Source organism: Abramis brama, assembly GCF_963993115.1.
Source record: "Abramis brama genome assembly, chromosome: 2".
NCBI classification, from domain to species: domain Eukaryota; kingdom Metazoa; phylum Chordata; class Actinopteri; order Cypriniformes; family Leuciscidae; genus Abramis; species Abramis brama.
The window spans coordinates 33,627,900-33,645,393 of record NC_139964.1 but is presented as its reverse complement, the minus strand read 5'-3'; the positions used below and the strand labels follow the sequence as shown (position 1 = coordinate 33,645,393).

The window sequence follows — 17,494 nt, the reverse complement described above, 5'->3', positions numbered from 1 at the left end:
TATATTATATTGTATTATATTATTATGATATTATCCATTCTCCAAAATGCTCATCGAATGAATGTATTATAATATAATATAATATATTATATTATATTATATTATATTATATTATATTATATTATATTATATTATATTAAATTATATTATATTATAAGCAAGCAGTAAAAATACACTACACTGGACAAAAATTAATAGCTGGATCTCAGGAGGATATAATGTCCATACAGTCTATGTAAGGAGGTTCAGCAGGAGCTACGTATGATCTGCCCCTCCCTCTCTGAAAGCATCCGCATCGCTCCCCTCACACACACACTGGACACACACTCACTCATTCTCTCTCTCTCTCTCTCTCTGTGATGAAGGAGGAGGAGGGACCTGCTCGTGTCGTGAGCTACGTGCTGCTGAGTTAACATCCACCACCAAAAATCTCAATATACCACCCCATGCAGACGCATATCAGGAGCGCACACACTTCACTACAGCCTTAAGCCACCTGGGAAGAGATTTGAGTTTTTGTAGATTTTTGTTTTACAAGCATCTGTGAATTTACAGCCTACGATGCTTGTGTTTATATGATTTCTGATTTGTTACCATCGCGCTCGAATTGCTGCAGATTAAAAGACGTGGTAGGTTTATTTATGCTCGGTTGTTAGAAAAAAAGGTTGGAGCTGTATTATATTGAGGACGCGCTGAATTTGAGCTCTTTTCTCATCTGTTTGGGTTTGTGATCGAGCAGGAGGGAGGAGTGGCGGAGAAACGGCTGGTAAGTCTATAATACTACACCACATGAACAAATATGTCATGCACAGACATTCTTCCTTGGCATTATTTACTCCTCGAGTGCACTGATTAAAGCGCGAGACCTAAACTGAAGGTTGAAATACATAAACTGATGTCTTGTAACGTTACTCCGCTAGCCTGCTGGTTAGCGATGTCCGGATCCTTAACGAATTATTATTTTGAGTCGGATCCTTATAATGATTCGGTTGAGCCGTTTCACAATCGGTCTGAATCGGTCCGTGAAGCGCCTCATCGAAGCGCCTCTTTCGAACATGTCAGATTCGTAATACGATATATGTGTTAAAGGATTTGGAATAAAGCGAAAACTATGAAAGTTACTTTAAAAGTTAAATACTACATATGAATTGTACTGGATATATTTTACCAAGCAACGAGTTGACTTTAATAAACAACACTTTATCTAAGAACGAATAAACCTTTCAGTTAAGAGATTTAAATTATATTAGAGATTAAAATATGTAGTTTAATGGAAATGGAAATTGCATTTAAATTCAACATGAAATGTATGTTAACACAGTTGGCTAATTACTGTGAAACCCTAGGGCGTAGCCTACTAAATTACAATACTAGTTTTATTAGTTGGCTATCAGTAAAATGTGACAACGTAAAAAACAGTAATATGTGCTTACACAATGCTTTACTGGACCATGTATGTCAGGGACCACGGGATGACTGACTACGTCATAACGTAAAGAACGCTGAATCCCTTTTAGATGATTCTGTTTGAACGAATCGATTCGCAGAAATGATTTGAACTTCCCATGAATGTTGCAGCTGCATATCTATGCATATCTCGTATCTAGATAGCAGAATGTCTTGTGAGCTAATGTAAGTTTTTAAAGTGTTTAATAGCGGTTATAGACGTATAATGTTTATGTTAATTACTATTAGATATGTGGTTTCGCTTCTACTTTCATTTGTCTGTATAGTCTCAGCAGAGACACGCCTACTATCAGACGAATACAATTATAACCGAAGGAACAAGTCCTGAAATGGTTTAACTAATCGAATGCAATTCAAAATCAATTTCAGCAGCACTTTCTTGAGGCCTTTTATCGGCTGTGTGTTAGTCTGACACTGCGACAAGCGCTTTTTTGCGGAATGCTCGTTCATTCATTTGTGTTGTCAAACTTCTCGACGTCATAATGATAATAAAGAAAGCGCGTGGCGTGAGCAGAACGTTCTAGGCGCGTGCTGGCCTGAGCCCAGCTGTTTGTTGTCCACGTGCTCCTGTTACACAATGTAAACACAATAGTAATCGGTGCACTTCATTATGAACTCCAGCGCTGGAGAATGTTTAGTAATGCTGCATTGACACTTTATTTCATTTTGCCATGAGATATTTTACATGACAAATAGGCCAAGGTTAAAATTAAATTAAATAAAATTCATAGGTCTACCTGTATTTTGGGGGTTACTTTCTTTCTGGGGTCACATTTTGTTTTAGTCGTTTTTAGGGAAGAACTTATGTCCATCTTATACAGTATTTGTCCTATAGTTATGCACAACTATAGCATGTTATTATTTGTATTTAACATTGTTTCACTTCAAACATCCATGAGCCTATCAGAACAGCCCTGCAACCCATTTTGGGTTGTGGACCACCACAATTTTGGGTTTGTTTTGAATTGTGAACCACCGATTTACCACTTATTTTTAAACTTTAGCATTGCCTCTGAACCTAAGAGCTCCAAAGAACAGAATCCTTCTTAATTTGTCATGGCGAGAAAAAAATAATTGACTTGTATTTCTCACATCATCAAGCATGCAGGTCTGGTCTCTGGTGTAATACACTGAGCTTTGCATGCTGTTTTTCAGTCTAGCTGGCTGAACGAAATGTACGGCATGTAATAAGAACTAATCAGGAACTTGTTTGTGTGCACAATGTCCAGAGATGTCAATTTGCCTTATGCCATTCTGGCTGCTTGGTACTAGACAATGAAAATAACAGCCCCCTCTGGTGAAGAGGTCAACATTGTGGCCTAATGTGTAGCAGTACTCCAAAACTATAAACATTTGCCCACAGCTCACTGTTGAAAGCAGTTTATACATGGGTAATTGACCCTCGAATCCATCTGTTTTCACTCTGCGTTCAGATACATGCAAGTTTATCAATATTTCAACATGCTGATGTTTAAAACCAAATTGATCATTTCTGATGTTTTTGCTTTGTAATCATGTACAAAATGCTTGTATGTTACTGTATGCTTATATGACTAACAAATATTCAGCTTTGCTAATATAACTTTGAGGTTACTTAACATGCAAATGAGCTGCTGAACTGATATTAGCCTGTCTTCGAGTCGTACATGAATCTTATGAATAGTCTTACACATGCCAGACATGACTCATGGGTCATTTGTGGGAAGTGTGGTTAATTCCAAGCCTAATTATTGCTTTCTAATGATAAGCCTGGAAATTGTTTTATTCAGGTAGAATATGTGGAAAGTAAACGCATCATAATGAAGCGATTCGTCATCAGCTGGATTTGCATGTTGTTTCCCCTCAATACTCTTTTATGTAAAAAAAAAAAAAAGATTACATAACTTTCCAAGACACAGATGTGAATTAGTCATCATGTTTTACAGGCTCCTGAATTCTGAATCCTGCCTAAAATCCACAAAGATGATATATCTGCCAGTGTAAGTGTTAACATAATGCTTTACAACATATTTGATAGCTGAGTTGTCTGGTCATCTAAGGTTAATTGATTATAAAGGAAATAAACCTGTCTCTCGTATGAATGATCACTCAGCTGAGATCGTTCGCCTACATAATGTCTTGTATCAAAAGCCTGTAAGTCTTTTTAATGAACAGTTGCTCCAATATTTCCGGTATGTTTTTATAGACTCTTTGAAAGAAAATCACTCTGTGCTGTTTTAGAAATGCTGATTTTGTAGGAAAAGATACTTGTGTAATAGTAACACTGTACCTGTGTGCTTATTTGTGTATATACATGGCCACATGATGAACAGAAGATGAGAAATAAGACCAAAAGAAAGACTAGGGCAAAACAAAATACAAAGTTGTTTATGAGAAAGCCCTGTGGGGAATGTCGTCTGAGAGGGTAAATTAGGGGCAACAGCTGCTGGTGTCACTTCTACAACTTGTTTGTACCATCTCATGTTACCGTTTAAGCTCACAAGACAGGACACTTGCCCTCTTAGTTCATTTAGGATCATCAGATCCCTCATAAAAGCAAATGCAGATCTGTTCTCAAGTCAGTAGAACAAGCCAGATTGCACTTTCAGCACAGGAGAGCATTAGAGAGAATTATTGCAAGATAAGCTATGTGTTTGCGTTTACAGTATTCATTCTGGACATATAAATCTTCTCTCATCCAGTGCTTTGTGAACTCGGCAATGCATATTAACCTTCACCCTGAAATTCAAATTCTGTCATCGTTTATTCACCCTCATGTTGTTCCACACCCATATGACATTTTTCATCTGTTGAGCAGATAAGGACATGTTTTTCCTTTTGTGCTGGTTGACATAAAGCCATATGGGTTTGGTTTTTCTTCTCTGTCCTGTCTAATCCCTCACCAGCAGCTCTACTTCTGCCTAAAGTGGATTAATTAGCTGTTGGACTAACACCATTGCCCTGGATTAAACACTGTATGGGGGCTTTCACACAGGTCCAAACGTGATTGTTCCCGGGGTCGTGCCGAATTCTGACCCCCACCAGGTTATAACCCCCCTGACCGAGTACAACAATGTACTAAAAACGGAAACGTTTTTCCTTTGCTTTTTCGCGTACTGCGAAAATGACTAAAAATGCTGAATTGCCAGGCCAGTTGTTGGCGAGGTCATTTTGTAAAGAAAAATCGACACGCCTATAGACCTTATTCAAAGTAGCGCCATGACATGTATGAAAGCGAGGCTGTGAGGGATAGACTTAACGTGTTTTCAAGGGCACCCACTGAAAAAAGCTGTACAAAACTCCTAGATCACTTTTAATTTTCTACTTTTTGTCTACTGAAATTCCTAGGAAAGATATTTTTGCAGTGTTAATTGTCAGCAGAACAACCCAAAAACACATTAAATAACAGTACAACAAGAGATGTATGTCTATCTCTGTGTATATATAGTATATAGTATATACTGTGTAACTTTGTGGCAAAGGTTTCTTTTACAAAGCAATGTCCACGTTAATAGGAAGACATGTACATGTACATAAATTCTATATGTGTTGTGTGGTTAATTTTTGTTATTTAAAAATTGCAAGGTATCTTGATTAATCTCAAGCTTTGTGAGTTTTCAACTGCAAAAAGTTAGAGTTGCTCAAAGGTCCTGTTTACACCTTGTATTAAGATATGTTTTGGTCGATAAAATCACAAGTGGACGGCGCTAAATACAGGTATAAACGGGGTCTAAAACTTCACGAGTTCACACATCAAATTAAACAGAGTAAAGATTATGTGTATTTGGCGTGCTGTCCGGGGGGAGGGCTCCGAGCTCGGAATTACCCTGAGTACTCCCCCCGGTTGTTGTAAGAGTAGTTAGGACTAGAAGTGAGGAAATGGGGTGGTGGAGGATGCTGTTAAACTGTCAATGCAAGTCTGCTGTATATAACTCTTAACTCGTTGATTGGGTTGATTAATTAAATGTGCTCCACTCGTGTTTAATTAGCTTTGATTATCTGAACGTGTTCCTCCCGAACTTTGTTAATAAAACATCATGTTTTGAGCTTGTCCACTTTCGACCACTTTGATGTAGTCGAAAATGTATTAGACCGGATTATTTTCGTAGTGAAGTCGAATGCGTTCGAACAGCATCAAAAGATCGCCTACTCTACACCTACTGACCTAAAGCGTAAACATCATGGGAAGCGCTGGCCAGACAGAATTTAAACTTGGTCGACAAATCAAAATATTTGATTTGAAGATTAAAAAAAAAAACATATCAAGCACAATGTTCTCACAATTTTGGATTGAATAACGGAGAAAATAGTGAAAGAGTAGATTTATTCATCACACTGATAAGAAAAGTGTTTGTTTATGCTGATGTTAGAAGTCACTGTCTGACTATCTATTATTCTCTTGAGCTGAGTTGAAGCCTTTTGAAAGCAAGCTTTGTAATTTCAAGTTGTTTTTTTGGCATAACTGTGATTTTGACTGCTACTGTTGACAGTTCTGCAAGACCATCAAATCTTGTTTGGTACTATATGTAAGAAGAGATATTAAACTCATGACCACATATTCTCACTAACCTGGCACAGACACTGTCAGGACCCACACCACTCCCCTTACAAAACTGGAGGCCCTCTAGTTTTGTTGTAATATTAAGTTTCAAATGTGCAACTGGGATAGCCAGGGCTCAAGGCTCAGTGGAAATTTCCACTTCAGATTCAGACAGCAGCCTTTGTTCTGGTGCAGGGGCTTGCCACAAGCCGCTGGAAATTGGCTTGGGACTTTGTTGTGAAAGAGTGCAAACAGAGCTTTTTCCAGACACGAAAAATAGACAAATGATGATAAAAAAGAAAACAATCTAAGGTCTCAACTTCTGGCAAAGCATGTTCCTGTTTTAAAGGTCTCCAGTGAATAGAAGGATATTGAGCAATTCAACTTTCTCAGCCCTTAACGGTCAGTAGACTATACTTTTTTTTTTTTACGCAGAATCATGTACATTGCATAATAATTTTCCAACGCCCCTTTTTACTGACAGTCATCAGGGATTATAAATATCCAAACTAATATTCCTAATATAGCCCTGTTAATCATGTTTGGAGTCTAGGTGTTTGTTAAAAGGGAACAATTACCCAATTATGCTCAGTAGGGGCATGTTGACAGGAAAAAACCCCCCACTGTTTTACAGTTCTGAAGCCTTGAGATATTGAGCTCCTCCTTTGATGGTGGGGGGTAACAACTACCCTCCCTATGATGGAAGATTCCCAGAAGTTCTCTGTGAGGAGTCGTCTTTCTGCTTGAGCGTGTTCCCATGAGGAAATATGAGTTTTAGCTATAAGCATAGGTGGGTTATAAAAGCAAGTATTCATGAGTGTGGCCTATCGATTTTTATGGGAGTTACACAAGTGTGTCATGTTGTCAAAGGGTGGTGTCATTATGAGTAGTTATTTCTCATAATGTGTCATTATTTGTTTTGTTTTGTTGAATGGATTTTACTGTCTTAAATAGTTTACGTAGCGGAAAAATTATATAGTTTATCTTTGTTACAAAAGTAATCTAATGTCTGTCTTCCTAATATTTTGGGAAATTATAGGTACACTATTGGTTTGATGCAAAAAAAAAAAAAAAGCTAGATGACCACAGTATACTGATTTTCTTTTCCAAATCTAAGAATCAAGGATCCTACATAGAAGGCAATACCAAAAATGCACTTTGAAAAGGACACTTTTCTAGAAAGTTCGCTTTGGCAGACTGTTTCAAAATCCCAAAATTTACTCCAAACGAACTTCGTTTTGGTCTGATTTGGTTCGAAATGACATCACATCAGTTCTTTCTTGGATTTCTCTTGAAGTATATATCCAGTATGTCCAATATTTTCCTTGAGCTATGCATGAGTATTGCACTATAAGCTTAGTGACATGCTGATGTCAAACTCTATTGGAATCAATTGTGAGTTGAGTGTTTCCTGTGAATAACATGTAAAGAGCACTATTGGTTATTATTTTGATCCTGAAAGGCAGTTAGAATGCTGCCTTAGGTTCAAATGTTGACATTTTAATGTCATTTATATATAGGGCCTATAATAAGATTGGGCCACTCAATGGATGTGTGAAATATCTGCATTAAAGTATGCCACTGGGTCCTTAGCTGCCAGACAACGTAAGAGAGGTCATTATAAAGGTGTGTACTGATGGTCTGCTTCACTAGGTTTCACTGAATCACTGGCTATGCAAACACTTTAGCAATCAGGGTTGTGCATAGAGTGTGTAATTATAGTTTTCTTTACAGCAATAAATGCTTCCTTTTGCATCTGTGTTGAGCGTCAGAGTGAGACATGACTCATGAGCACATTTGAAAGTAAAGTTAACTGTCAGAAAGTTGCATTTCCTTAGAGTGTATGGAGAATTGTCTTGGTAGCTTAAAGACAGAGAAAGAGAAAGTATCTTATATTCTATTCCCAAAATACCCTGGTGTTTTTTTGTGTGTTTTTTTTAACCTCAGAAGGAATTTTTTATATTTTTTTTGCCTTTACTGGTAACAAACATGGACATTTACTTGGGTTTACACAATTTCCAGCTTTTATATATAGGATGACCTTGTACATAGTAAAGACTTTTCCAGAAAACAGTTATATGATTGTGGTCAAACATAGGTTTTTTTGTTCTATCTTTAATGGAATTGATCATAAATTACAGCTCTTCTCTTGTAAACCATGTTGGCTGGTGTGGCCTGGTGGTTTGTAGGTTTTAAACCTGAACAGATAAATAATCTGCTAAATGACAACTGGTTAAAAGTAATTGTGAAACATAATCTATCCAATTATGTGAACTCAAACGCTGAATAATTGTTAGCTGGCTGAATAGCTATTATTCAGTTTGGCTAGCTATACTTGAATAATATAATTCAGTTAAAAGGCACTGACATTTGAAGTTAACTAATTGTCCCAGTAAATACTTATGTTTTTATAGTATTCAGGCCTTAAAATGAACATTTCTTGGGTAGACTGCACAGTATATTTCTAAACTTTGTACATAAAACCCTGCATTACATTTAAAGTTAGCAGCCTCCTCAACTTTTCTCTTTTTACAGAAATTGTATTTTAACGCCAGATTATTTAAAACCAGTGCCGCCTTGAGTGAACCTTGCATACATTTTCCCCTGACAGATGTCATGGGTGCACTGAAAGTGTCACTATGTCGATTTAGCATTGGATAAATACCAGTTGTGACCTACAGATGTGAATGATGACCAGACAGATACTTTGACTTTGACACAAGGCCTGCATTGACTTCAGCTGGGAGAATTCAATGTATGCGATGAACGCACTCCATTTTTTACCCACTCTGCTGGTGGGTTGTGCTCGCTTGGCTTTTCCTCTGTTGTCTGGGATACTATATTGTTCACATAGGGGCACAGTAGGTTTGGAATTACGATTAGAGCTTAGCTAACGCGCATAAATTGTAATGTGACATTTTGCCCTATGATCTTATGTAATAATGTAAAGTGTATATATATATATATATATATATATATATATATATATATATATATATATATATATATATATATATATATATATATATATATATAAAATATATATATAAATATAAAGAGAGGGAAGATGTAGAACAACAGACAAGAAAATTTAGTTGATACTTCTCCAAAAACGGAGACATGCTATTTTATTTCTGTCTTCTGCAAAGTGTGGTATCTTGTCTAATATCAAATTTCGCATGAATTGGTTATCTTACTTGGAATTAAGGTATAGCCGTATTTGCATAAAGTCTAGACAGGATGAAAATACTTATTTGGCTCTTTTTGCTTCTTGCGTGGTAAAACCAAAATGTTCAACCACGTTTACATTATGTAATACCAAGAGATCAGAGCTGAATCTTAGAAATTATATTTTCTGACCTTGGACCAATGTTTGCAGAGTTCCTACATCTCTGGCTCACTCTTGCTCCTGCATCTCACTTGGCAGAAGAAAAGCCCTTCTTCTGCTCCTTTACTCTTCTGGCAATATTATTTTACTCTGAGATATTTGTTTAAAGACTTGTTTATTGTTATGTTGTTTACTAATGCTGATTATTACTTACACATTTATCTAAATATTCATTGTTCTATTATTTTTTACTTATAAATACTTGTTCATCACTTCTCCGTCTGACTGGATCTCACTGCATTACTCTCCAATATTGTTTTCGAGTAGCAATCATAGATATTTATTTACTGTGAGAAAGTCATCTTGTGGGAATATATATATATATATATATTTTTTATTTTTTTAACAAGGGTCCTTTAAGTACTTTGTTATAGTTCAAGTGCACCAGTTGGGCTATTGAGCCTTTTTTGACACTTCTCACTCCTTGGTTTACCCTGAAGCTGAAGGGAAATAAAGTAGATGGCGAATAGGGCCCTATAGAGTAGGTTTTGTTGCTTTGTTTTATTAAAACCAAAAAGTGCTTTACTGCTTAAGTGCACATGGTTCACTGTAAGTGAATCATTGTGTATAGTCAGAATCCTCTTTTAAGCTTAAGAGCTTTCTTTTTATAACCCATCTCAGTACATTAAGGATTGTAAAACGCAACAAATTTTGAATAAGTAAGGGCCACTCCAGTTTTACTCTGCACTTCCTCTCAGCTCTGAGAGTGACTCCATGTGCTATTGAAATGCTTTTCCTCTTCAGTGGAGGTAAAAATACCATTTGGCAGTGTTGTTACGGCAAGCTGAGCATTGCAGAATGACCTTGTCTGGTCAGTTCGGTGACATAATGGGAAGTAGGGGTGAAAAGGGACTTGATATTGTACCCTGTGGTATAGAAGATCAAAAAAAAAGAAGCTGTTAAGTTTTACTTCCCTTCTTTTTGGATGGTAGCAATGGCCTGGCAGACACTTCAAAAAACCCCTTTGAATTTTGGGTTGTTTTCCACAGCAGGACAGTGGCTCCGGGATAACATTTGGTGTCTGAGACTCTCTTGCCCAGCAGAAGTTGGTGTGTGAAACTGTCACTCCGGTATACAAGGAGGTTTCCTTCACGGTGTCCCTGTTGCGACCTCTGCAAGCTTTCCCTCTTGTCACTTTTGAGAAGTTGACATGCTTTTAGACCATCTGATCGGCGCACTATTGGAGATTCCCTTTGCAGACAAGGGTTCATGACAGTTACAAAACTTTCTTACTTTGGCCTTCGAGAATGAGACAGGAAGGAAAGATGTGTACTGCTCATTTAAGAAACATTTTCTTTGAATCACAGGATCACATTTGGGGAAAAGCTATGTGCGAGAGCCAGTTTTGTTTGAATGGGTTTTTCTTTTTTCTTGCTGGAACAAACTCATACCAAAGCAAAATTGGACAAGGAAAGCAACGGCGCAGACAATACGTGCAGAAATTAGTTTGAAACCCTGTCGGATGAAAACAATACTGTGACTACATTCATTCAATTGTTTTATTACTTCAGTTTGCTACGTAAAAAAGTAACTGTGTTTGAAACAGCAGCAGATGTGCAATTACTGGATAAATCATATTTGTTTATATTGATAACAAAAATGGAATTACAGCACAGTATTTGAACTCATAAATTGCTTATTTTGCTTTTCAGTGTCTCAGTGATGAGACCTTTTCAACAATACATGACACGACTGTCTGATCTGTATGATGCTTTTACCAATTCACATGTGATTATTATGTTCATATTTCATAAAGTAAAGTAAAAGTATCGGCAATTGTATCGGTCACAACGAGCTGTTGATTATTGGTTATTATTGATATTGGCCCAGAATTTCAACATCAGTTCATACCTAATGATTGTGGTGGATTTTTTTTTACCTATCCAAAACCATTTGTGTACTCAGTTTGCCCTCATTATGGTTGATAAACACAAATTTAACTTGGAATGCTGTGATTGTTAACTGGGGTGAAATTGATGTTTTAACAAATGCATACTTTGTCTCCTTGTCTCTGAGCAGCTCACTGTAGCCTGACTTTGACCCTTCTTTAAATTGGAGGCAAACCAATTTGAAACCGTTTTTGCTCACTTATTATCAGCAATGAATACCTTGCCTGATACTGCAGAATCTTAGTATATAGAGAATCTTAGCTTAATTTTTAGCTCTCTATTTGTTTGTTCAGGTTAATGTTTCACCAATCAAAACAGATACGTTGGTGCAAATATTCACTACACTTCTGTAAGATATTTTATCAGAAATATCCTCGAGATCTCAAACATTTGAACAGTAGTGTATACTTTTTCTCAGGGTACTAGTAGATACTTTGCCCAGTTTTGTCGCATGGGCCGCATAATGACTGCAGTGTTTTGTTGAATATGTTACAGAGGCTGCTGTTTTGGGTTATTTGGATTTTTTTTATTAATATTATTATTGGCAGAGCTGGTTGAAATTTACATTATTTTTGTTTGATTAAAAAAAGCAATTTTTTTTGTTAGCAAGTAATCATTCAGCAACATTAAAATGAATAAATTCCTTCTTTTCCCAAATGACACTTAAAAGAAGGATTGCCTGCAGCCAGCGGAGCCTCTCCCAGTCTTGAACCCAACCCCCTCATTCTTTTAATATGTAGGTCCTTCCGGATTCTTTTCCATGTCCTGAACTTGTGGAGTTTTCCAAAGGACATGCATCATTGTGTTTGAGGGCATTAAAATGTCAATAAGCCTGTATGTTTGGGATATGTGACATAAACCGGGCCACTATAGCTCAGACGGTTAATGCTTGTAAACCAAGATAATGGAATGGGAAGAGCAGTGAACCGTATTTTGCCACAGAGGCAAAATGGCATCATGGACTCGACAGATTCAATCCTCCAACCTAGCCAATAAAACAGTACTGTTTACTAGTAAGCCTATTGGTCAGAGTGAGGGATGTTGTTATTGAAATAACAGAGTTTGTGTTAAGCCAGCTGGTCATTGATTTTCTGTTTGGATATTTACCCTCATCTGTCAAAAAGCTTTGCATGCTGTAATGAGACGGAGAAGGAAAGTAAACAATCTGTTTGTGGTCAGCAAGAATCTGGGTGAAAGTGGGAGCGCTTCTGAATGTGTCAAAGGCCCTCACGTTCAGACAGGTCCAGGATATCAAATGTTTATAGGGAGAGTAAAGCTCCAAGTATGTCTGTGAGAACAAAGTATGATGGATAACACCCAGCTGTGTTGTGCTGTTATGTCACAGTGGTTCTCTACCTCCCCCTTTGTTTACACACACAGTCTCACATGTGGCTTTACTTGAGTTTTATCCTAAAGGCATGCCCAGACATGCCCGTATTGGTTGGGGGGAGTAACATCCTGAATGCCCAGTGAAATCTCTTACTCTCACACACATAAATAAACAAAGACCCATGCACACACATACACACAGTTTTGTTCTTAAATAGTGGTGGCGATCTGCTATTGAGCCCAGTTGTTCTTAAAGGGTAACTAAACCCTAAACCAACTTTTTTTAGTTAATGATCTGTAAGAAAGGGGCTTTATTAGTGCTGTTCATTGATTCGAGTAACTTTTTTAACATTTGGGTATAAAGTGTTTTAATTCTACAATATATGGTGTAAAAACGTCTGAGTGCTGCCCTCTTAAGGTTGAACGGTGGCTACTGCAGTTGAATTTTCCTATTGGATGTTGCGGTACTGCGTGACGTAGGCGGTACTGCGTGACGTAGGCAGGTTCCAGCTCACCACGCCCTCCCTTGGTACGAGCTCACCACGCCCTTGGATGAGCTAGCGTAGATTTATCTGTATTTAGTACAGTGGTAGGTGTAGTGTTGCTAGTGGCAACAGCACTGCTGGACTGCATAGCTTAGGCGCCAGTGGTTGCATGCACTTGGCCTGGAAGACCGTGAGTGTGAAACCTGCATTTTACGCGGAATTGCTTTTCCAACGCAATAGAGGTGGAAATGGGCTTCTCCACACAGCTCGCGCTGAAAAGCGACGCAGTGTCAAACGCTGCTCCTCCTGCGAGGACTCCGCCACTGCAGCGGCATCTTGATGTGAGTGATCATATATATAATCACAATTTATGGTTAGGCTAAAGTTAATCCTCTGGGGTCGACAAACGCGCCTGCGCATTTTACTGGATTTTTTCAAATAGCGGCAAAATATTAAAATGCCTATAGAGAGCGCGCGCTATTGACATCAACTCGATAAAACTCATCAGATGCATGTACTTTACGTCATCTTGCGACCCTGTGAGTCACTCCATTTTAGAGAGTCTGACAGCGGGTCTCAGGTGCACGCCCTCCCCCCGCTCACGGTTCGTCCCCTCTATCTCTGCTGGGGTCTGCCCACTTTTCTAGCATTTTTCAAATATTGCCAGTGGGTGGAGTCAGGCTCTGACCAGGGGTTTAGTTACCCTTTAAATCAAGATTGTATTTAGTAGTAGTAAGTAGTAGTAAGTAGTAATTTAGTAGTAAGTAGTATACTATTATCTATTATCCATTATTTAGTTCCAATACTTTGTAATTACTTGTAGGCCATACTTGTTGTTTTATATTGAGTTTTTGATATTTTCTCCTGTATCTCCTAACCCTACCCCTAAAGCTCACAAAAACCATTTGGCATTTTTATGTTTTAAAAACATAAAATACTTATACTGTGTAAATACTAATACTCAATACTTAACTAATACTAATACTTAATAGATATTACTAGAACACTTTCCCCAGTTGATCAAACATAGTACATTAAAACAATTGTTTTGTATTGCAATTTGTCTGAAATTTAATTAGATAATGAAATGAGTCATTATCTAATTAAATACATATGCACTAATTTGCATACATTTTCAGAACAGAAATCTAAGCTCATTATTATTATTTTTTTAAATTGTAATATTTTACTGATTTTGAATAGCTCCTTTTATCACTCCATAAATATGAAACTACTGTTAACAGTCAGAAAAAAAAAGAAAAAAAAAAATAGGCATAAAAAGGTGAATTATCTTTTTTTTTTTAAAAACATTTGGTCCTCACAATGTTGGAAAAAAGCAGTGGCCTTCTTTTTTGTTTTACTTTCTTTTAATGTAATGTCATTTTGTTTGGCATTTAGTTTTTTTTTTAATACATTGAAATTAAAATTCTAAGTGTCCAAAATACTTTCTAGTGTGACTAAACCATTCCTGAATTTAAGTTTTGGCAAGAAAAGTTTTTCATCTTTCTGTTAGAAAGGGTTTATTTTGTGTTATTTTTCCAGTCAGAAAATGAATATATTAAATATAAAAAAAACATGCTCATAACAGACCAAATCAAAGCTGAGCTGACTCTCAGTAGATTAGTTAACACTAATTTCCCACAGATAGACAGTGTGGGTATTGCTTAATGGCTCCTGCAGGACCAATGTTCTCAAGCTCTCTCCACTGGAATATTACATGCACTGCCCAATGCACAATTTAAGGCATTAATGAGTTTATTCATTGGTTTGTTGTTGGGTATAATACGCAGTTGTTGTGGAAACAGTCTAGAAATCAAGCCAAGCCACATATCAAATCACAATCATATTGATGAGAACATACGCTTATACGTGCATCGGCAGAAAGGGTGATTATTTTCTTTTGCGATTTGAGGTGGACTAATGGGCATGTGGTCTGCTAGCATTTACACTAGCATTTAATGTTGTGATAAATGAGCCTCTCTGATGTTCCTTTGTCTCTCTTCTCTTTCGTTCTCTGACCAGGTTATCCATGACCTCAGATTTACAGCATTACACTTTCAGGATGCCGAATATAGGGTTTCAGAACCTTCCCCTCAATATCTACATTGTTGTCTTTGGGACAGCCATTTTCGTCTTCATCCTCAGTCTACTCTTCTGCTGCTACCTGATTCGGTAAGACCACCTGGCTCTTCTATGTGTGCGGCTGCGGCAGCAGAATGTGTTTGAACAAGCCTCAGAATGCCATACATTTGCTTATTTATCCTCTTCAGTCAGTTACAGGGTTTGAACGTCTTGATCTAATCCCTAAACACTCAGGTGTTTAATTACAACAGTTCCGTTTTGTAGCCTAACACAATTAAGTGTAATTTGCATCATGATTTGTTAGGAAATTCTTGAAAAATGCAGTCAACCCAGTATGTGCAAGTGGGTGTTGTTGGAACCATGGTGCAGTGATGTTTATCTAGACAACTGTTGAATGCACCAATGCCCAAAGGTAAAACGGAAAATGGAAGGGAGTTTAAAAGACTTCTATGAGAGGATAGAGGAGAGCTGATAGATGGTGGTGGAACAGAGATGTTCCCTTTCATCTTCACACCTTGTCCATTCCATGTGGGGCAGCTTTTATCATGCTCACTTTGAAGGCTGAACCAACTCTGAATGTCAGAGCCATGCTTTAATTATTAGTGGCTGCCCACTAATAGGGTAGGGATAAATGAGCAACTTCATTGAATTCCTCGATATATAATAGGGATGTTCACTTTTAGTCTTAGAATTAGCCTTGTTAAGCCATGGGTTCCCTCAGGAAATTTGGATTTAGTTTTGGATTTATGAGTAAAATAAGGTCTGCGGTTAACATTTACTTGAAGAGACTTTCCTGATTTGATTTACGACATAAATTACACACAGTCATACCGTAATGGAAATTAGTTTAAACTATAAATTCCACTGAGACCATGGCAAATTAGCCTTCAAGGTTGGTCTGCAAACCATGTCTTTATGACATGCATGAACAGCTCCACTGCAATGCAGCATTCCTTAAAAAACAATAATAAGGACAACAAGGTAACTGTATCTGTGCGTTCACACTGCCGCCGGCGAAAGCGTCAAAGTGGCCGGAAGTCATTCATTTTCAATGCGAGTCGGCGGCGAGCTCCGGCGCGGCCCTTCTTGGACGGCGAGAGCGGCGAGAAGAGTTGAAGTCAGGTCAACTTTATGGTTCTGAGCTATGACGCAGTTCGGCGGCAACCAATCGGAATTTAGAAGTCCTCCGCTTGAGAGGATTCCACAGAACGCAGTCAAGTAATTCGATCTACGTCAGAGCGTCCCTGCATCTTTCTACGGCGTCGTTGGCAGGGCGGCGAGAGCGAATTTTGCCACTCTCGCCGGCGGCGGTGTGAACGCACAGTATGACATTTTGAAGAAAGATCCTGATTACTTGTGCCTGAAATGGTTTTTATGTGCGTGTTCGATGCACTAACAAAGCTTTTCATGAAGAGTGTGAAGGTTAGGTTGAACTTTACAGGGGCTGCTCAATAACTTGAAGGACACTGATTAACTTTTCTAGTGAGAATGAACCTGCTAATGATAAAACAACCAAACTGACCACTGATGCTTTATTGCGTAAGAAACTCTCCATTCTCCATGAGCTACAGAGCTGCTGTTATCCAGTCAAATTTGCTATGTGGTCATTCTTAGCAGTATATATACTGTAGCTTTAACGTGCAGTTGAAACGTGTAGCATCTCTTACTTAAGACAGTGAGAACCAGCAGCTCTCATCCAAATTCAGCCTAACCAGTGGGGGAGATGGTAAGTTCCTTCACATTTATTATATACTAGTTCTGTTTTATTTGACTTTGTCTCCCCCTTACTGTATTTTCAAATGTGTAGGCCTACATGTATTGGTAGCCTTTATAGTCTTATATTATTAGTCTCAACAGTGAAAACACTGGATTCTTGAATGAAAAATCATCTATAAAAAGAGTTTGTATTTAGCCCAGATTCCAGACTTCTGAAGATGCAGTCTCCCTTGCATTAGATCACACATATTCATAACTTCCTCATTGAATTAACCAGCAAGCATTTGTTATGCCCCCATTACATAAACAAGCATACAATTGCCCTGAAAACTATTTGGACACTTTAGGCACACTTACAATTCATTAACATCATTGCATTAAATAACAAAATGTCCAAATAACTTGCATTTGTTTTAGATGACTGCACAAGCACGTTTTTTTTTTTTTACAAAAATATGTTTTTTTAGGTACAGTAGGCCCACTGTACATCTGAAAGGAAATGACAACAATTGCAATTTCAGCAAGTACCGAAATAGTAGGCTACCATTCTACCTAGCTGCATTTTTCATTATATTTTTAGCAAGCTATTTTTCACCTCGATATATACAGTACCTTCAGC

The 17,494-nt window shown here is 37.7% G+C and overlaps 1 protein-coding gene across 3 annotated transcripts in view; it reads left to right on the top strand.

The window, feature by feature from the left end:
- The first annotated feature begins 314 nt into the window (after window positions 1-314).
- The window catches only part of rnf24 (ring finger protein 24), a 30,866-nt gene continuing 13,686 nt past the window's right edge, over window positions 315-17,494 (top strand). Inside the window, exons 1-4 of one of the 3 annotated variants that reach the window (XM_084094212.1) lie at window positions 349-629; window positions 740-766; window positions 3,393-3,446; window positions 15,100-15,249. In XM_084094212.1, the coding sequence (XP_083950338.1) occupies window positions 3,430-3,446; window positions 15,100-15,249 (167 nt within the window). In that variant the 5' untranslated portion in view covers window positions 349-629; window positions 740-766; window positions 3,393-3,429. Of the gene's footprint in view, window positions 767-3,392; window positions 3,447-15,099; window positions 15,250-17,494 lie in introns of all 3 variants that reach the window. The other 2 variants (XM_084094214.1, XM_084094213.1) reach the window with 2 other exon arrangements.